The sequence below is a fragment of the Capra hircus genome, chromosome 27 (assembly GCF_001704415.2).
Source record: "Capra hircus breed San Clemente chromosome 27, ASM170441v1, whole genome shotgun sequence".
NCBI classification, from domain to species: Eukaryota; Metazoa; Chordata; class Mammalia; order Artiodactyla; family Bovidae; genus Capra; species Capra hircus.
In genome coordinates, this window is record NC_030834.1 from 24,206,864 (window position 1) to 24,229,669 (window position 22,806).

Consider the following 22,806-nt stretch of genomic DNA (forward strand, 5'->3'; position numbering starts at 1 on the left):
GCACCATGTTTTTTACATGTACTTGTTTTCTCATTTTATGGAATATAGCAACTCTCACTGTTAAGTACTGACTAGATCGTTGGCTTGATTGATTAATTGATTGATTCAAAAGTGTCTGACTTTACTGCCAAGAGCTGTGGCCTCTAAGCAGTTTTAAATTTTCAAAGGTTTGTAAGCAGTAGACTGACGGAAGTGGAGATTTTGGAAGATTTAGCTAGAAATGAGAGATTGGAGACTAAAGATTAGAGTGCCCATAATTCAGGCATGATATGATAAACATCCATACACAGTCAGTTGTGTCAAAGTGATAGAAAAAAGGCAAATACAGGATAGGAAGTGTTCACTGGCATTACGATTGATGTAGGTAAAGTTGAAACTTGGATCATTAGAAGAAAGGTTGCATTATTGACAGAAGCACAGAAGTCTGGCCAAGATAAATAATTTTGTGCAGAGAATAGTGACATGTTTGAAAAAAATTTGGTTTTAGAGTGTTCAAGTAGATATATCCAATTAGTGGTTACTGCATAAAATGTAACACTACAGACCTGGCTAAGAAGGAATCTTTCATACCAAGAGCTGTTGAATTGAAGAGTATGAATCATCTAAAGGAGAAAATGTGAGAAGAGAAAGGAACGTCAAGGACAAATGATGTAACTTATCTCTTCGATATTTCAATTATAGAGCCCTTACTAATTAAAGTATGTTACCATTTTTAGTGACCTTTTTAATAAGCCCAAATACATAAACGAGTATGTAGATTTTGTTTTAAATTAATGTAGTCTCAATATAATGTTCCATATATTAGTATTTTATGTTATTTATTATGTCCATATATTTTATTTTTATTTATATTCATTGGGCTTTTCTCCCCCGCTGTTCCCTGCCCCCAACGCACATGCGCATGTGCACAAACACTAGGCTATAAACCCTATGTGTGTGTGTTAGTTGCTCAGTCGTGTCCGACTCTTTGCAACCCCATGGACTATAGCCCTCCAGGCTCCTCTGTCCATGGGATTCTCCAGGCAAAAATACTGGAGTGGGTTGCCATTTCCTTTTCCAATAAACCCCACAAGACCAGGGATTTTTGTTCTAGTCACTCATTTCTCAAGTGCCTAGAAATGTGCCTGTCACATATCAGACATTCAATAAATATCAGTTGAATAAATAGTAATAACGATAGCCAACACTTAAGGAAGGCTCACTTGTCATACTTTTCTGAATGCTGTAGATTATTAATAACACCCTTGATCTGCCGATGCAGAAACTGACCCACAGGTTCGTTAACACACCCCACTCCACACAGCAGCCTGGTCTGTAACCAGAGTCCCCAGCCGTCAGTGTGGTGCTTCAGTTGAAGACGATTGCCGTGTTTGGTTCTGTGAAGTCTTTATGGAAGAACCAGGAGCTGTATATTAGCCTCTAGATACAAAATACTAGCTATATACCTGGATTCACATTGTTAGTATATTAAGTATAAAGGTAAATGCAACTGATTTGAAGCTTTCAAAGTAGTAAGCTTAAAGAAACAGAAAATCACACCCAAGAATTTGATGTCTCATTTGGCAGATTAGCAGGCTAAACCAGGCCCATCCATCATGAGTTAAACCCATTCTCAAGGCCTGCAGATCCAGGGTACTGTCAGCAGTGTTATATGGGTCTAATATCTGAGTCCTTATCAGTGTCATTTTCATTTCTGAGACAGGTTTCATTTATCATCCCATTGTGCTATATTTCACATCAAATGTCAAGATAAAGTCTCTAATGTCAAAGATTTAGAGGCAGTGATTTTCCAGACTTATTCATCAGAATGCAGTGATCCTGGACATCCGGAGAAAATGGATGACGCTGGACTTTTAAATCAGTTGGCATTAGGTGAACTTTAGAGAGAGTATCACTCTAAGACAATATACGAGAAGTTTCAAGGATATGAACTAAAGGCATCTGAAGAAACTGGACTAGAAAACCCGTCACAGCAGGTAGTATCACGTGATGCAACAGGATCCAGACTGAGCAATGTTTCACTCAGGTCGCAATCAGTGAGGAAGTGACAGGGAAAAATACCAAGTACAAACAGTGATCAGGGAATTATCTCATAGACACACTACAAGACTCATCATTAAGGAGTAATTGCCTAGCATCTCAGGGTGCTTTCATCCACATGAATATGCTTTCATATAGAGGATTATCAAAGACTTATGTGAGCACTGAGAGGGAAGATGTGAATGAATCCATTTTCACAGATAATCCAAAAAAGAAGAAAAATATGAGAGACTATGTTTCAAAAGACAGTGGTCCTATTTTTGTTTTGGTCCTATTTATTTTTTGTTTAAATCCATCTTATAGACTTCTCTTGATAATAACATCTTTTTTATCACCTAATAGGCCCATAAGTAAAAACAACAACAAAAAATGATCTGTACCAGGAAAATGAATTAAAGAGAGGTTAAATGGCTTTCCTGAGGGAAATCATTCAATTTATTTGCAAAGTTAGAGTAGGGCAGAAAAGCTATCTTCCTAGTGCATTTCTTAGGCCAGTCACAGATACAAAATATTTAGTGATATGAAATGAGTGGTTTTACTGTTTAACATAGAATAATGTGACTTTTAAGCTTCATGCTACATTAGTTGTATTTTGTTGTTGTTGTTGTACTTTAGATTACATTATAACAACATGAGAATAGTAATGTTCCTTGATGGTGATTTTTTTTCTGAAAGATAAAAAAGCCTATATATACTTTTACTCTATTATACCTTTCATATATATCTAATATGACAGAGCTCCCAAAACATTTGCATTGTAAATTTACATATTCAGTGTATCTCATATCAAAAGCTATTCAGTTGGATTTTAAAATAAAGAATCTAACAAAGTAACTTTTCATTTTGAACTTACTACTTTAGTTACCAAAAAAATTCCATGAGAGTAATTCTATTAAGCATTCCAGGTTTTCTTTCATTGATGAATAGACGAATTGATAAGTCTAGAAATGGGCTGTCAAGAAAATATTAATTACTAAAATGTACTTAGAAGCTGAGTCATAGGACCTTTTAAGTCAGCCTCTGCTGTACACCTGAAAGAAACAGTCATACTATGTTGTCATATATTTAACCTCTCCACATTTTGAAGCACAGTGAATATGAGAAGCTCTCTCATCAGTCATAGTATCGGTTTTGTTGTTCAAAAACTAGAAGGTGCTTCTGCAAGCACAGTTTATCCCCAGTAGCTGTCTCACTAGTGTCTGGGCTTTAGGGTAGTCTTACAGTCTCTCAGAATTTTTCAGGCCTGCCTGCACTTTGGGTTCTCATCGCCTGACCTTCCAGGGAGGAGCAGTTACGATGAACTATTTCAGCATATTCTGCTTAGGATTTCCTTAGAATTGATTGGAGCTTTTTGTTTTGGTTGTTCTGTGTTGTTACTTGTTCTCTCCCGTACCTCCCCTGTTTACAATACCTCAACGACTGATCTTATTGTCACTGTGAATTCAGGTAAAGCTCATAAGGAGAGGTGTGTCTCCACTGTACTAGCGGGGCTGACGCTTTGTGTAGAGAAGAGTTTGAATAAGACCAGTCATACCTACCTAGCCTGGGGAAATCCAACACAGTGGTGTTCTTTGCCATCTGGATGTAGGTAATCCCTATTTATATCTCGTACTTCAGGCAAGTCCAGAAGGACTTGGCCGAGCTATCGTCTGATCTATATCACACCTGCTGTTTGGTGTCACAGCCTTGTAAGGACCAGTGCTACCTCAGAGAAGTTTATCTAGCTTGATGTATAGGAAGACCTCAAGGAAAGGACTGGGACTATGTAACTATCGAGAAATAGAGAAATCTTTTATTAGACTGTCAGAGTGCTAAGTACCTCGGGATTTCCACTCGTTTTGCACCAACAGTGGTGATCCAGACACTCCTATTTGCCAACAGAAGCCTGCCCACCTGCTGCCTGCTCTCACACTGTTTTTACTAAAGACTCAAGTAATTGGTTCCAAAGATCATAGTACCATACATTAGGAAGGTCATAGAATGCCTCTGAATACTTCTGTTATACTTAACACTAAATAAAAGAGTATATTTTGTCTTAACAGTTCAAAAAAAATCTCTTCCTAAATGTGTCTTGTCACAAAGAAACTGAGAAAGAAATAATAAAGATTTACTTCCTTTTAGTATTCTGGGTGCCTGAGCACACAAAGGAGACTCAGGACTATGGTGTCATTACTGCATTCCTACGAACTTGTACATTTTAAAATAGCATCTTCTTTATTTAGAGTTATGTGGTTAAAAAAAAAAAAGATTGACTATCATATATGAAAAATGGATCCCTCACTGTATGTAGGCTTTGATCAGGAAAGCAGTTGCTCTTCTACTGGCAGATCTTAAATAGCCAAGATTAAAGACACAAGTTTATTTAAGACCAATGAGGAAACTCATTTGACTTCTTGGAAGTCCTGCCAAAGGAAATACAAGATTTTTCTCCTACATTCTGTCTTCATGTTGATAATAAATCATCATGTTTTCTTTTTTTGCTGTTACAGTACTTCTGTTGCAGAGTGAGAATCATATGCTAGACAGTTGAGGGATTATCATTTAAATATTTGCTTAAATTTCATTGTCTGCTCTCCTTGTACTGGAGGATAGTAAACAAGGCACAGAAAAAAGCTGAAAGGATTCACACAGGTAATTTTTTCTGATGTAAACAAGAAGGGAAAGGAAATGAACAGAAATAAAGTTTACATTCCCTACTGATCTCCAGCTGCATGAAAAGATGGTACAGAAAGAATCCACGTGATAGTAAAAGATAATCACAGCAGTGTTTCCTCTAGCTGTTGATAAGCTCTTACTTCATTCTACAATCACGTATTTTAAAGTGAAAGAAGGGACCAAAAGTGCTTTTGTGGATTTGATGTTAAGCTGAAAGTGGCATCTGGATAACACCAGACAATATCAAATCTTAGTTTCTATGTGCCATTTTCTTGGTGTCATAAAATGTTTTTCAGTTAGTCATGTCCGACTCTTGCAACCCCATGGCCTATAGCCCACCAGGCTCCTCTGTCCATGGGATTTCCCAGGCAAGAATACTGGAGTGGGTTGCCATTTCCTTCTCCAAGGGATCTTCCCAACCCAGGGATCAAGTCCTTGTCTCCTGGATTGGCAGGCAGATTCTTTACCACAGAGACCCCAGGTCTCATAAATGCTTCTTTTTAAAATAACTTAAATTTTTTCAGTGATCAGAATTCAAACTCACATCTCTCTGGGATTGGTGTGAGCACGCTTTTTTTTTTTTCCTTGTAAGGAACTTACGCCAAAGCAAATGGAGACCAGTATATATTTTATCAGTGAGTAGGGGAAAGTAACACTTTGGGATTCCCTGATGGCTCAGATGGTAAAGAATCTGCCTGCAAAGCGGGACACCTGGGTTTGATCTCTGCCTCGAGACAATTCTCTGGGGAAGAGAATGGCTACCCACTCCAGTATTTTTGCCTGGAGAATTCCATGCACAGAGCCTGGTGTTGCAAAGGGTTGGGCATGACTGAATGACTAACACTTTTCAGGGAAAAATAACTAGATTGAATCCTATTATTAATGTCTTTACAAGAGTGACTTCCTGCTTTTGTATATTATCTGAACAACTTTTTATACTCTGCTTATATTAGCATCTTTAGTTTTGCTCCAAAGTCCATTTAACTGAAGTCAGGTTCTGTCACTGAGTAGGGAAGATCCACTGAAGAAGGTCATGGTAACCCACTCCAGTATTCTCACCTGGAGAACTCCAAGGACAGAGGAACATGGTGGGCTACTGTCCATGGGGTCACAAAGAGTCAGACACAACTGAAGCGAATTAGCGCGTATGCACACATTTTACAAAAGTTAATCAAACACATTTTTTTTTTCTATCATCCTTCTGCCCCGAGGCTTATAAAGTTAATCTTAGTTTATTAGAAACTTAAATAAGAAGTTTTAAAACAAAATTATTCACTGGCAGGAGAACCCAGATTTTATGCCTAGTCCTAAGTATTTTACACGAATTACCTATTAATAATTCATTTCTCACATTTTGTTTTTTCATTATACAGTTGAGCAATTTGAAGTTTAGAGTAATTTTCAAGGTCACAACTTGACGCAGATCCAGGATAAAGATACCGACTCAGACATTTTAACTGAAACCTAACAACAGTGTTGGTCTATACTGGTCATTAATATTTTCAGAACATTATGTTTATAAAAGACTCCTTAATGATCACTCACTACCAACACAGTTTTGAAATAATATTGAAAAAACAGAGCAATATGATTGATACCATCTTCCCAAGAAGTCAGGAATGATGTGGATGGACCTAAAAACTGTCATACACAGTGAAGTAAGAAGGAGAAGGACAGATACTATATATTAAGGCATATATGTGAAATCCAAAAAAAATTGGTGAAGTCGATCCTATTTCCTAAGCAGAAATAGAGACATAGATATGGAGAACAAATGTATGGAGATGAGGAAAAGGGGGGTGGATGAAGTGGGAGATTGGGATTGACACATATACACTGTTAATCTCCTGAGAAAGAAATGGCAACCCACTCGAGTATTCTTGCCTGGGAAATCCCACTGACAGAGGAGCCCGGCCCATGGGATTGCAAAGAGTTGGTCATGACTGAGCATACACGCACTCTTGTATACCTACAGCTGATACACTTTACAGTGGATACTAACACATTGTAAAGTAATTATACTCTGATAAAAATAAAAATTCTACATTATAAAAAGCAAAGAGTTACATGGAACGAGGTTTCTTTCCTCATTGACATATAATGTATTTAGCTTAATTTCCAATTTCTTTTCTGATACTCTTGTGTAAGAGAACTATTATATTTAAGTGTACTAATTTTTATTGTCAAGTATGTTACTAAAATTAAGCATATTATTCAGATATATCATTATGCTGTGCAAACTTCAAATAAGATATAGTAATTAATTTTACAATAATTTTTAAGACCCATTCTTTTTGGTTCGTATGCTCTGAAGTAAGTGTTCAATTGACTGGACAAGAAAAAATGTTTATATTAATGGTTTGTCAAAATAGATCTCCATGGGAAAAAGAGATATCCTATATCAAAAAGCATACAGATTTTCCCCATTGCACTTATAAATGAAGTGAAGTGAAGTGACGTGGCTTAATCCTGTCCGACTCTTTGCGACCCCATGGACTGTAGCCTACAAGGCTCCTCTGTCCATGGAATTTTCCAGGCAAGAGTTCTGGAGTAGGTTGCCATTTCCAAGTTAAATAAATATTTAGGATTAAATTTCCATGAGTTACTGACATTTCCCTTGTCAGAATTAGTAAAAATCACAAGTGGAAAGAATATAAATGAACATCATGCTTGCTAAAGCTGTCAAGGAATTACTCTGTTCCTTCTTACCAAAGTATTCTCAAAGTACATGCATCAGTTATATTAAAGACTAGCATAAAATGGTGAGCTTAGTTAGTTAGATTTTAATTGTGTTAAGCATTGCTTTAGGTAACCCTGTAAATGAAGCATACCCTCCAAGGTCAGCACTTAAGACCTCTGGAGTGCTTGCTTATTCTTATATTCTTGTGTTTGCTCTTCTGACTTTTATATGTGCCAGTAATGTCTCTGTCTCACTTTGGCAGACAAAATGTGTTCTCACAGTTTGAATGTGTAAGCTTGTGAAAGCATTTTTTTGGTTTTGTTTGTTTCATTTTGTTTGCTGTTTTGTTACACTTGATATCCCCATTGCCTAAATAAGTGCATAGTATCTGCACTGTGGTTCTAATCCAGGCAGAGTTCCTCACAGTTGTCACATACATCTGGGCATCTTATTCTGTGTTGTTAGAGTCAGATATTTTAGTCAGTCACATAAATGTTGATTTTTTAATTACTTTAATAGTCAATATTTAACTGTGATCACCAGTAAAAACTTTTATAAAACTTTCCACTAGGTTTTCTTCCTGTCTTTTGATAAGTTGTTATATGATGGAAAAGGCATGGACCTTGGAGGTCAAACCCAACTTGCTCTCCAAATTTCACCAGTTACTAGTTGTGTGATCCTAATTTAGTTCATTTCTCCATATCTCAGTTTCCTCATTTGGAAGATAGAATGATAATATCTACTTTATATAGTTATTAAGAAGATATGATGGGATAATCTATATGAAGCATCCTGTCAAATGTCCAGCAAATAACTAAGTATTGACAGTATAGTGAATATGAGCTCAGGATCTGAAATCACACAGACCTAATTTCAAATCTCAGATTTTACACACAGCAGATGTGAAAACCTAAGCAATTTTTCACCTCTGTTTAGCCTCAGTTACCTTATTGATTAAGTGGCTGTAATAAAAATACCTTTGTTATGACTATTAGAATTAAATGCAATATTGCATGTAGAACTTGTGTTAAACACAAAATGAGTGCTTAATAGTAGTTGTTATTAGTACTTGGTATTGATGTATTTGATATTATCTATGCTGCTATAGTTATTAGAATAATAAAACCTTCATTTCTGTGATATGAGAGTCTTAGTTTCTAATCAGACTTAATCAAACACATTGCTTATAGTATTTTTATTGCTACACTGTTGTCAATATAGTAATATTTAATAGAAAATATATGTGACAGTATTCCTTATAAGCTATAGTGTAAATAAACCACACATGGCTATTTTTTAGTTGGTTTGCTTGAAGTTGTTCTTTAAAAATATGTCCAAATACATGAATGAGGCAGCTGCACTATGAATGAGAAATTAGAGATACAAACAAAGGTAGCTTAGTGTGGAGTACCAAGAGCAGTCTCTACATGGAAATACCAAGACAAAATTGATAACAGTACACACAAGACTGTACATGCTTCAGAAAGATCAGAGGACTCGGTTAATCCAGTTCTAGTTTTATGGGTGGAGGGGTATTGAATCTGACAGACTGGGTGACATGCCCAGGGTTAAGGACAAAAAGGAATCATGTCCTGACTTCTAGTTACATACTCTTTCCATTAAAGCCAAACTACTGTGGGAATCAGGTTTTCGGAAGCAAAATAATATTGCATGGAGATTTTTGTCAAATTTTTATAATTGACTGGTATCAACTAATATAGTTCTTACCAGATGTAGGAAACTATACCTTTCTCAATAGGATGAAACAATTTTAATAATTATGTTTTGAAAAAAATCAGTTTAAAATAAATGTATTTATAAAGCTATCCTTAATTTAAAAACTTTGATAGTGTAGAAAAGAGTCATATTAACTTTTGATTGGTCATTTTTTATTTACTTTAAAGGACGTCGAGTCATTAATCTTAGTTCCTCTAATCTGTGCCTTACATTATATTAAGTACATTTTATGGAGGCTCTGGAAGAATCATTACAGTTTGTGTTTGTTTTTGTGGTAAACCTTTTAACAAATTATACTAAGTTTACTTCTGATAGTAGGTTGCTTTCTACAGTTGACAGTGACATTAGCCACCGGTGCTTCATCTGTTACTTCTAGTTAACTGATAATTATTTTATTCAAAAATAACTAATTATTTCATTCCAAAACCATAAATAGGCACTTAATTCATAGCTTCATCCATTGTAATCTTCAAGGTATAGAATTTTACAAAGAAAAAGCTGCCAAAACCCTGCTTTTCCCCAGATTGTAATTTTTGCTTCTCTGTCTTGTTTTATAGAGCTACATTCATGGGAGCAGCCAGGTCCAATTCGTGGCAGAGTCACACATTATTCTGGTACTAAGTATCCTTTAAAATACTGATGGGTTGAGAAGAACAAAGCAGAGCTGCATGCTATCAAATTGATTTTTTTCCTAACAAATAATCAACACTTTTGAGACATTAAATTTTAAACTTTACCATGTGACTAATTTTCCTGTTCCTATGCTATTTTCTCTTACCATGTAATTTTTAAAATTCTAAATCATTAATAGGTTATAATTTTCTCTTTTTTACTATTGAATTTTGAAGTATAGCTTTTGATTATTTCTGGCTAGAGTTTTTTTTTTGTGATGTCTGTATGGTTTTCCCCTTTAGAATCTTAATGGGAAAGGGGAAAAAAAAGTGTTCTATTATATAAAAAGCAGGATAAAAAATTATCTTAGTTCCCTTAAATGTTACAGTAAATGAGAGGAAGATTTAGGATAATTAGACATCTTTTTGGAACATGGAAGACTAAATGTTATGAATCAGATAATACAGTACAATTTATGATTTAGAGGTAGAAAAAAGAGGTACGATTCATTTTTCAAAAAACAAATTACATATTACTAGAATGAAGTAAGGTTAATTTGGGGGCAAACACCTGTATTTTGGGGGAACACTGACATTTGTGTGAGTCCTGTGGAAACGTTTGTATGTTAAGTTTATAGAGTTGAATGTACTGAGTCATTGTCAGGATCTAAAGTGTGCCTTATAGTGTCGTTTATAAAATTTGATTACTCTCCTGGTTACCAAGGTTCATCTTCAAATAAAGCAGTCTAGACTCAATTTTCTAGTATCTGATATAACCATAACTATTTAAACCTTTAAGGATTCTTAGAACTCTCCTAGAGCAAAACGTCATTTTATAGCTAGGAAAACTAAAACCCACAAAATTTAATTGCCTTGCCTTAGTTTGGAGAAAGAACTGTGTTTTTTCCTAGACATACATACCTTTGGTACAGGTTAATTTACAGACTAGGCATAGTAAGAGAATATTCAAACTGTCAGCATCACTACTCTTGTGCTTTGGGGCCACTATTAAGTAAACAGCGTCACCTGAACACAGCCCTGTGACCCCACGACAGCTGATCTGATAACAGGATGGCTGCTGAGTGATGACTGAATAGGTAGTGAATACAGGGTGGACACTCTGGACAGAGGGACAGTTCACATCCAGATGGAACAGGGCAGAAAGATGGGAGATTTCATCATGCTGGTAGAATGGCATTTGAATCTTACCTTAAAACTTACGAATTATTTCTGAAATTTTCCATTTAATGTTTTTGGACTGTGGGTAACTGAAACCATAGAAAGTGAACCTATAGAAAAGGGGAAATATGTTTTGCAGGTAACTTTTTGGTTCTTATTTGTATAGTTTTTTTTTTCTGTTTTCAATCCATGATGTAGCTTTTTAGCAATATACTTCTTTCAAAGCAGCTATTAAATCAGAAATATCTAGCAGAAGGAATGAAAAGGTGTGTTAAGACCGTCATTCCATTGTATGGCAGAAGTTCCCCAAGGTTTCATTTCATGGCTCATTGACCTCAAGCCGAGATTTAGGACGCAAAGAAATTTTACAAACAGTATGACATCTTCCATGTAGATTTTTAACAGTAAAATGTATTATCTTCTGCTGCCAGTAACTATTTGTTGCTTTATCGCTGCTGTTCTTTTTATTTGCCTTTATCTATGAAAAGAGAAAATGTCTTAAAATGGTGGGCTCATTAAAATAATCAATAAAAGTTTAGAAGAAGCCATTATATAGTAATTTCTGATTTTACTTTTACTTGGCAAAATCTACTAATTTTTTAAAACTTACTTTATAATTTTTTTTGGTAATTTGCATGTATGTTTTTATGTGGTGGTTTAGTCGCTAAGTTGTGTCTGACCCTCACAACCCCATGGACTGTAGCCCTCCAGGCTCCTCTGTCCATGGGATTCTCCAGGCAAGAATACTGGAGTGGGTTGAAAAAATGCAAATTCCAGGTGGTAACTTCTTGTTTATCTTTGGAGAATATTTCTGCCTTTTGGTTTTCTCTTCCTAATTTAGTAAGCCAGATCATTAGATGCAGTTGCTACATACAAAATTTATTTTAAAAAATCTAAGAATGAACAGATGGGAGTCATTTGATATCATAGGTTATAGAATGACATTTAGTAAAAATAAGATTTTTTTCCCCTGTTAGTAGTCTTTTATTGCAGTACCTTATTTAGGAGGGGGGGAAGAAATCCTAAGTAGTCTTTGAGAGAAAGCTATTTTAAAAAATAATAAAAAATGTTATGACATTTTAATAAGGAATATATGAACTAAGGCTAATATATAAATCTCTATATTTTTCCAAATAAAATATTTTTAAAATTTTTGATTCAGTTATGTTTTAACACCTGTTGTAAATATATTTGCTGTTTGGAAGAAGGTAGGCTAATAGAAAAATAATTTTTATTAGTATGAGGCATCAAGAGGCAACCTGTTGCATGGAAAAGTTGAATTGACTTTTTAGCCGGGTTTTTATACAGTACAAAAGGAGCTCTCCCCAGGTGGAGAATGAGTGGGCGAGAATATTCCAGTGGAAGGTGTAACAGGTAGAAGAGTATTCAAAGACTGTGCAGGGCAGACTGAGGAAAGGTTAGTTGGCTGGATAATAAATATCTTTCCATACGTTGCTAAGAAATTTGAATCTGATCTAAATTCACCAAGACATGTTCTACATGGTAGTGGAAACCAGACACACGAGTTCTCGGATTGACTTTACTGTCAAGTATACAAATTCTGACCTGTCCCTTAATTCTGCACATCCTCTAAATTCTGGGATGTCAAGATAACATGAGATAAATACCAATTAGAAGTAAAGGTTCTGATATAAAAGGCAAAGATTATACTAGCAGTAACAACTGTTTCTAAATATTTTAAAATATGTGTTTTCATAAAGATCACATTTGCTTTTCCTATGAGAAAAACATTTGCTTTCCATCTATTATGAGAGTATAGTTTTACTCTGACTTATTTTGAATCTATGATAGACAGCAAATGTTTCTTTTAATGTGTTATGTCCAAGGAGAAACATACTACAGAACAAAAATTAATGATGGATACAAGTTGAAGATATTTTAGATAAAGTCTTCTATAATATGCTGACTTTTCCCCAACATTTGTTCACATTTATCTTTAAACTGACAATCCTGGGTCTCTTCTTAGGAGCCATAGTAAACCTAACATCGTTTGTGATTGAGAATGGATTATAATGTGATGCAAATGTGTGCATCTCTGTGCACATACATTTCTAGGATATTCATTTTCTGTGGATTTTGTTATTTACACAAACGGCAGCTCCTATTTTATGTAGGAGCATGTCAATATTTTGACTTTTTTAGCAGTAAGAAAGTGATTGACAGGATAAGCAGGGGGCTGGAGAGTGCATAGTAGCTGAAGTGTATAATGATATGATATTAATCAATACAGATGTGCAAAGTTATACATGAAGTAGAACAAAGGTGTGTGTGTGTTTGTGTCTGTGTAGGCATAGTCATTAATCTCAAGACAACAGAAAAAGTTTTAGGAACATTACTGTTTAGCTGGTATATGTTTATATCTCTTAATGTTGAGATTCTTTAATAAGGCTTAGTCAAATGGTTACACCCATCAGTTTAATGACAGAAATGTATCTGTTATTCCAGAGTTTGACACAGAATCTCTCAGAGATTTGTAGCTTTCATTAATCAGTCAGCCTTCCACCCAATAAAGGAAGACCTATACATTAACTCTGACAGATGTTAGAGTCAAAGCTTCTTCCTGTGTTTATAAATCAGTACATATTCTAAAAATGTTTACATTACAAATGTGATTTTTTTCCCCAAATGATAGTATTATGTAGGCTCTCTTTTGCCAAAAATTATTTTCATTGACAGAATAAAACTTGACCTAAATAATTCTCAACACTCAAAGTTTTTAAGCTCAAAAGTATTTTTAGATAAAAGAGGAGGGTTGGCCAGTTTAAAGCCATTTAGTATAATTCATGTATCTCAGTTACAGCCATCAAGTTTAAAGTAGGTTCACAGCTCTTTCCTTGTTAATGACTAGAAAACTCACTTTTGCAGGAAACATTCTATGTAAAAAACTCACACTTAGTTCCTGATCCTGCTGCTCTCTAATAAAATATTTTACATTGGGGTTGTACATAACACCTATATCTAATAATCTCTTTGCTTTAAAGTTCCTACTTTGAGATTATGTGTACAATGATTTTTGCATTTCTTCATTTTCACATAAGAGCAAAGCTAACTTCCTCTCAGACATAACAGTTTAGAGTATCTTTGGCACTGTTTCAGATCCTCTATAGCAGGGGTTGGAAAACTAGGACCAGCGAGGTTCAATTCCAGCCTGACTGCTATTTTTATAAATTAAGTTTCATTGGAACACAGCCACACCTATTCATTTGTGAATTGTCTGTGATTACTTTGCACTACAGTAGCAAAATTGAATAGTAACAATATACCATACATCGTGCATAGCCCCAAATATTTACATTCTGGGCCTTCACAGGAAAAGTTTGCAAACTACGATTATGTAGAGTATAAATAATAGAAAACAAAACCCCACAACCTTATTACCCCAAGACAGTTGCTTTTAACTTTTTATTATCTTTCTTTGCCTGAATTTCTCTTATTATTTGTAAAGAGATGCAATTATATTAAGTGCATTTTCACTTGATATAAAATTTTATGCTTAGCATAAAGATATACATGGTTAAACAGATTTAACTATTTTGTTCCTTTGCTGCTCCCTCATCATTTTCTTCTAACCCTGTTACCATCCTGCTTCAACTCTTCTATGTTCTTTTGGTTTGCACCTTTTACTCACTAACTTTGTCGCTTTGCACAAGTTACTTAGATCTCTCTGATGGCTTCAGTTTCCTATGTGTAAACTGAGGATTGCAATCATGTATATCAGAGCCTAGTTGGTACTGGGTAAGACAGTGAAGAAAATAAACTCCCTACCCTTTGGGCACTAACACCGTAGTGACAGGAGAGAGACAGTAAATAGAGATACATGTTCTAAATTCCTTTTAAAAAATAATGTTAAAAGAGAAAAATAAAGCAGGATAAGAAGTACAGTGTTCAAAGGAGGCTTCTCTACTGTCATTTGATCAAAAACCCAAAGGAAGTGAGGGAGTGAGTTACATGGACATTGAGGGGAATAGCATTCAGATAGAGAAATAGCAAGTGCAAAGATCCTGAGGCAGAGGGTTCTTCTTGTTGAAAAAATACCATGGACACGAGTAAGAGCCCACAAGGGCAGAGCAGTATAGGAAGTGGATCAGGGTACAAATGAGGTGCCACCTGGAGGTCGTTTTGAGGTCTTAGATTATTAACTTACCATCTCACTGTGAGTAAAGAGTACTCTGAGGAAAAGAATGACATTACCTGCCTTATGTTAAAGATATTAGAAAGTCCATACTGCCCAAAGCAATCTGCAGATTTCAAAATACTAGTGCCATTTTTCACAAAACTAGAATAATTAAAATTTGCACAGAACTGCATAAGACCCTGTTTAGCCAAAGCAGTCATGAGAAAGAAGAACAAAGCTGTAGGTATCATAGACCGTGATTCCAAACTATATTAAAAAGCTATGTGGCTTCCTTGGTGGTCCAGTGGTTAAGAATTCACCTTGCAATGCAGGGGACACCAGTTCAGTCCCTGGTCTGGGAAGATCCCACATGCCACAAGGCAAATAAGCCCTTGTGCCGTAGCTACTGAGGCTACACTCTGGAGACCATGAGCCACGTATACTGAGCCCACGTGCCGTAATTGCTGAAGCCTGTGTGCCCTGGAACACATGCTCCGCAACAAGAGGAGCCACTGCAATGAGAAGTCTGCACGCCCCTAGAGAGTAGCCCCTGCTCTCCACACCAGAGAAAAGCCCACACAGCCACGAGGACCCAGCACAAAACACTATGGTAATAGAAGCAGTATAGAATCAGCACAAAAGTGGAGACACAGACCAGCAGAACACACTGGAGAGCCCAATATAAACCCAGGCGCTTATGGCCGATTAAGCTACAAAAAGAAAGAATATGCAGTGGGAAAAATACAGCCCCTTTCATAAATGGTGTTGGGAAAACTGGACAGCTACATGCGGAAGAGTGAACCTGGACCACTCTCTCACACCATATACAAAATAAAGTCAAAATGAATTAAAGACTTAAAGGTTAGACCCGAAACCATGAAATTCCTCAAAGACACACAGGCAGAATGCTTTTTGACATGGATCTTGGCAATAATTTTTTGGCTGTCTCCTTAGACAAAGCAAACAAAAGCAAATATAAACAAGTGAGACTACATCAAACTAAGAAGCTTTTTGCACATTGGAAAAAAAGCCATCAACAAAATGAAAAGGTAGCTTACTGAATGGGAGAAGATATTTGTAGTTTATATATCCAATAAGCAGTTAATATCCAGATGCACAGCTCATACAACTCAGTATCAAGAAACAAACAACACATTTTAGAAACAGAGGACTTAAGTGGACTAAACTCTGTTCTAAGGAAGACATAATTCCAACAGTCATGTGGAAAGATAGTCTAAATCACTAATCATCAAGGAACTGCAAATGAAATCCAAGTAAGGCACCACCTTACACCTGTCAGAATGGCTGTCATCAAGAAGACAACAAATAATCCTTGATGAGGATTGGAGGAATCTAATTTGGTACAGCCACTATAGGAAACAGTATGAAAGTTTCTAAAAAAATAAAAATAGACCCAGCATATGATTCAGTAATTTTCTGAATATTTACATGAAGAAAATGAAAACTAATTCAGAAGGATATATACACCTCTCTGTTCAGTGCAGCGTTATTTACAGTAGCCAAGATACGGACACAACCGAGCTGCCCATCAGCGGATGAACGGGTGAAGAAGATACGAGGTACAGACACACATAAACACTCAACCGTTAGAGGAAGAATCTTGCCATTTGCAGCAACACAGATGAATCTAAAAGAGCATGCTAAGTGAAATAAGCTAGAGAAAGACAGGTACTTTATGATCTCACTTGTATGTGGAATCTAAAAAACAAATGAACAAACAACAAACTGAAAACAGATTCATAGATACAGAAAACAGGGTGTTTGCAAAGGGCAGCTGGGTGAGGGCTTGAGCAGTAGAGGAGATGATAGGAGATAAGGAGGCACAAACTTACAGTGTTAAAGTAGTCATGGGGATGTAATATACAACATAAGGAATATGGCTGATAATCTGCAGTAACTCTGTATGGGACATGTGGTTACTAGACTTCTGGTGACTGTTAGTTCCTAACGTATTTAAATGTCCAGACACTTAATATTGTATATCTAAAACTAACAGAATATTTCTAAGACTTAGGAGTAGGAATTAATTTCATAAGTAAGAAACAGTAACCAAAGCTCATAAAGGAAAAGAATAACAATTTTGACCATACTGAAATGACAACCTTCTGCATAAGTAAACAATTTAAAAGACAAGTAGAAGAATCCGTATGTAACACTTCAAAACATTCATATTCAGAAAAAACTGAAGCATCTTCAAAGATAATAAGAAAAGGCAAATATACTTATGGGAAATGGGCAAAAAAAAAGTAAGCATAATACAAAACATTAAGCAAAAAAAGGAATTAACATATCAAAAGATAAACTGACTCACTAGTGAGACAGATCCCTACTCAACAGTTTGATAAAATCAGTAGTTCAGCAAAACTGTGTTAGTGCAGTGTAAAGAAATGGTAATTCTTTTAACACTACTTGTTTTACAGAATATGATCATACCTAGTAAATTTGAAACTACACATATCAGCCTCTCAAAAACTCTACCTCTAGGTGTAGGCCCTAGAAAAAATATTTCACATGTATATATAAGAAGATGTTCCTTGTAGGAGTATTTGTAATAGCAAACACTTGGAAACAAATGCCCTTGAGTAAGAAAACCAATAACAGTTAGTATACTCTGATGAAAATCTTACAGATTTGTACTAACACTGTTTGAATTTGTGTGAAGTTCAAAATTAACCAAATGAGAAACACGTTGGTCACGCAGTTTTCAAATCTACAGAGGGACAAAGTGATAAAGTCGCTCAGTCACGTCTGACTCTTTGCTACCCCTAGAATTCTCTAGGCCAAAATACTGGAGTGGGTAACCTTTCCTTTTTCCAGAGGCTCTTTCCAGCTCAGGGATCGAACCGAAGTCTCCCACATTGCAGGTGGATTCTTTACCAGCTGAGCTACAAGGGAAGCCCAAGAAGACTGGAGTGGGTAGCCTTATCCATTCTCCAGCGGATCTGCCTGACGTAGGAATCGAACTGGGGTCTCCTGCATTGCAGGTGGATTCTTTACCAACTGAGCTATCAGGGAAGCCCTACAGAGGGAACAGTAGTAAATTTTTTTGTAAGTATATATATATATGTTATGAAGACAATAACAGGGGTATGTTACACTTGAGTGACAATAGTTAATATCTAATAAAATGTAATTTGCTTAATAACTTTCCCTAAGTGACTATTTCTGTCTCTGTCTGCTAATAACACTTACACACAATGTACACATGGGTGTTTACCTATCCAGTTTTATCCTGAGAATGTTTTAATATACAGCTTTCATCAGTTGAAATTTTAAAGCATCTAATTTCTAAACTTTATTTTCCCCCAGAAACAAAAAATAGTGCTATTTCCCCCAGTGTTATATTTTGGAAAGAATTTTGGAAGCTTCTCAGTAGATGGCATCATAAAATAAATATTTGTTTTGTTTGTAGTATCTATATAAAATAATTTTTAAATGTGATTTATATTTTGAATATTTATAGAAAATGTTTTTGAGATAAATTAATCCAGAAGTCTGTGTGAATTGTCAGTAGCTCAAGTCTGTACACTTAAGTGGATAGATTAGAATTATACATGAATATAAAAGGATGTTGCCAGAAAAAAATGGAAGGGGAATCCTAATTGAACTCCTTTTTAAGGATCTACATCAGTCCCATCAGTCTGCTTCAAAGAACTAAGTTAAGCAGTCAATTTCCTGTTTATCAGCAGTTTCAGTGAAACAAGCTTTTAATTTTTCTATCAGTTAATTATTGGTAACTTCCCCATCACTACACAACTGAAACACAAAGAACTTACAATTATCTAAATTTCAGAAGTTTTCAAACTGTTATCATGAATTTCCTCAAAGTTTAGTGGTGTGTATATATGTGTGTTGGGTGGGCGTCCCTGGTGGCTCAGTGGTAAAGAACCTGCCTGCCAATGCAGGAGAGGCCTGGTTCGGGAAGATGCCCTGGAGAGGGAAGTGGCAACCCACTCCAGTATTCTTGCCTGGAGGATCTCATGGACAGAGGAGCCTGGTGGACTACAGTCCATGGGTTTGCAAAGAGGCACATATGACAACAACAGGAACATTTATGTCAGGCAAGGGGATGGTATTTAGTAGCTTTCTCTCTTGCATATATTAGGCATTCACCAAGGCTGGTTGGTTGGTTCCATGCTGAGTATATTCTAATTTTCTGTGATTGCCCAGTGAAATGTCATTCTAAGTGTAACTAGTGTATGTATATCTTTATGTATAAGGTGAAATATCTTTATTGGTTTTGAGAGTATATAATTCATATGCACTATTAAAGTCCTGGAATTTAAGAGCATTTAGAATTAGACCTTAAAAGTCTCACCAAGCAAAGTTTGAGGTTATGTAGGAGAAGGCAGTGGCAACCCACTCTAGTACTCTTGACTGGAAAATCCCATGGATGGAGAAGCTTGGTAGGCTGCAGTCCATGGGGTCACTAAGTCGGACATGACTGAGCGACTTCACTTTCACTTTTCACTTTCATGCACTGGAAAAGGAAATGGCAACCCACTCCAGTATTCTTGCCTGGAGAATCCCAGGGACAGAGGAGCCTGGTGGGCTGCCGTCTGTGGGGTTGCACAGAGTTGGACACGACTGAAACGACTTAGCAGCAGCAGCAGGAATCTAAAAATGAAGGCATATTTATTTAAATACATGAAAAGCAGTAATTTTATATCAGGAGAGTAAGTAGCATTCACCTCACCTCTGTGCACATGGTGTTCAGGTCCAGAACAATTAATAGATTTTATTTGCATCTATTTCTAATGTTTCCTTGACAATTACTATAGATGCTGCTATCACCATGGGGATGGTTCTTCTAAATGAAGCGGCAACATCCAAGGGAGATGTTGGAAAAAGACGGAGTAAGTCTCTGTGTTGGTATCTTTGTAAGTTTGTTTTAGTCAAGCTTCATTTAAATCAAATGGGAAATAGATAAAAAGTCCTTTGTAAACGAACTTCTAAAGAAAGGTTCTGGTTTGAAGACAGCCGCAGTGTTTCTTACTTTTTTCTCTTTCTTGGATGTGTGGTGTATGCACAAATATTTAAAAATACATTTCTTCCAAAATGGGACTGGTGCTTTTCTGTGGAATTGGGTATAAAGAAAAGCTGTCATTTGCCCTTGTTGGGGGTGGTTTGATTTACCTCTGGTGAAGTTATGGTCTCTTTGGTCATGTCCACCGTACAGGAAGAGGGGGAAAGTTCTAGGGACAGAGTCTTCAGAGGATTTACAGGCTAATAATATGTCCCCTATGCCACAAGAGTCATCTGTGCATTCAAGGACTGATTCAGACAGAGAAGTCTGTGCATAAGTGTTGTACCCCGAAGTGTTATAATGCCTTCCAACTACCTCCAAAACCTCTTTTGAGCTACATTTTGAAAGGGGGCATCTTTTGGTACTGTCTTTTTCAGGGTTTTTGCCTTTCCAATGATATTCCAACATTCACAGCTCTACTGAGTTTCAGCTTTGTGTCTTAACCAGGTGACTATTTCATCCTTTGACAGAACTGTTCCCCTCAGGAAGTTCCAATAAGAGATGACACATTTTTATGAAGTGTGTTTGGCAGGAAAAGGGAAAAAACACATAGGAAAATCTTCTTCCCTCAGGAGCATGGGTCAAAGAATGTCTGAGAGCCTTAAATTCAGTATTCTTGCCACAAATCTTTCCGTAATTGACATAAGGTCCCTATGTGAGTTTATGATTATGCTTCCACAAACCTATAATTAAGATTTTTATCAATATGCTTTGCATTTCTGAACCCTATTAAAATTCAGAATGTATGTATGAGGAACATAGGCATCTGGAGAAGATTCCTATTAAAAAGATTAAAATAAAAATCCAGATTTATTTTCTTTGTGGGAATTTTAGCTATGGTGACACGAATGTCAGTCAGTCATAGTGATTTCTAAATACAATACTTAGGGATCTTGAGTGTTGAAACATTTTGGATGCAATAGATCCTTTACCCTCATTTCCCCTGATGCCATTTACATACTGTTATAAAGAAACCACAGAAGCAGTGGATGCTTTACTTTGTTTAGTTAAACATTGTTCAGAACATCACTTTATGATTTATCATTTGCATAAAGAATGTGATGTTCTTGGGACCAATGAATAGTATTTATATAAGGACAAATTCTTACATGTTCATTTATTTATCATACATCCTATCACATTAAAGTAGTAAGAGTGTGTAATATATATACATAAAATCACTTCAACCCCCACCCACTGCCACTTTATTTGTGTATGTGTGTGCGAGAGAGAGTGCACAAGCAAGTGCATGGGAGAGAGAGAAGGAGTGGGGAATGGGAAATATATTTTGAAATTAGCCCTTTTGATCCCAGTGTGGTTTTTATTTTGGATGTAATGCAAGTGCTGTGGTTACTGTTGCCCAGGTCAGAATCCGTCTGTACCCTCTTAGCACTTTCTTCTCACAAGTATGCTATCTGGGAACGGCTGCAGTGCATGGTTTGTTGGGTCACCACTGACTCCTCCTGAGTCCTCTTCCTTCCCCATGTGCCTGTACCTCAGTTCCATTACTTTGCTCTACCACATAGAATCAAGTAAATAGCTTCTGTTTTACTTGATCACATTTTGAGACACATTTCCCACGGTGCATATCAAGTGTTCAATTCAGTTCAGTCACGCAGTTGTGTCTGACATTTTGCAACCCCATGGACTACAGCACGCCAGGCCTCCCTGTCCATCACCAGCTCCTGGAGTTTACTCAAACTCACGTTCATCGAGTCAGTGATGCCACCCAACCATCTCATCCTCTGTCATCTCCTTCCCCTCCTGTGTTCAGTCTTTCTCAGCATCAGGGCCTTTTCCAATGAGTCAATTCTTTGCATCAGGTGGCCAGAGTATTCAAGCTTCAGGTTCATCATCAGTCCTTCAATGAATATTCAGGACTGATTTCCTTTAGGATGGACTGGTTGGATCTCCCTGTAGCCCAAGGGACTCTCAAGAGTCTTCTCCAACACCACAGTTCAAAAGCATCAATTTTTCAGCACTCAGCTTTCTTTATAGTCAAACTCTCACATCCGTACATGACTACTGGAAAAACCATAGCTTTGACTAGACTGAACTTTGTTGGAAAAGTAATGTCTCTGCTTTTTAATATGCTGTCTAGGTTCGTCATAGCTTTTCTCCCAAGGAACAAGGGTCTCTTAATTTCATGGCTGTAGCCACCATCATGGTTATCTGGGTCATGATCTTTTTGATATAGTTCTTCTGTTTATTCTTGCCACCTCTTAATATCTTCTGCTTCTGTTAGGTCCATAGCATTTCTGTCCTTTATCTTGCCCATCTCTGCATGAAATGTTCCCTTGGTATCTTATTTTCTTGAAGAGATCTCTGGTCTTTCCCATTCTGTTGTTTTCTTCTATTCTTTGCACTGATCATGGATGAAGGCTTTCTTACCTCTCCTGCTATTCTTTGGAACACTGCATTCTGATGGGTATATCTTTCCTTTTGTCCTCTGCCTTTTGCTTCTCTTCTTCTCTCAGCTATTTGTAAGACCTCCTCAGACAACCATTTTGCCTTTGAGCATTTCTTTTTCTTGGGGATGGTCTTGATCCCTGCCTCCTGTACAATGTCACAAACCTCCATCCATAGTTCTTTAGGCACCCTATCAGATCTAATTTTTTGAATCTATTTCTCACTTCCACTGTATAATCGTAAGGCATTTGATTTAGGTCATACCTGAATGGCCTAGTGGCTTCCCTACTTTGTTCAATTTAAGTCTGAATTT

General features: G+C 36.5%; 1 protein-coding gene across 4 annotated transcripts in view; it reads left to right on the plus strand.

The window, feature by feature from the left end:
* TUSC3 (tumor suppressor candidate 3) overlaps positions 1–22,806 on the plus strand; it is a 240,898-nt gene that overhangs the window by 200,510 nt on the left and 17,582 nt on the right. For all 4 annotated transcript variants that reach the window (XM_018042012.1, XM_018042013.1, XM_018042014.1 and 1 more), the window contains 2 exons: positions 9,670–9,733; positions 19,840–19,914. In XM_018042012.1, the coding sequence (XP_017897501.1) occupies positions 9,670–9,733; positions 19,840–19,914 (139 nt within the window). The remainder of the gene's footprint in view (positions 1–9,669; positions 9,734–19,839; positions 19,915–22,806) is intronic.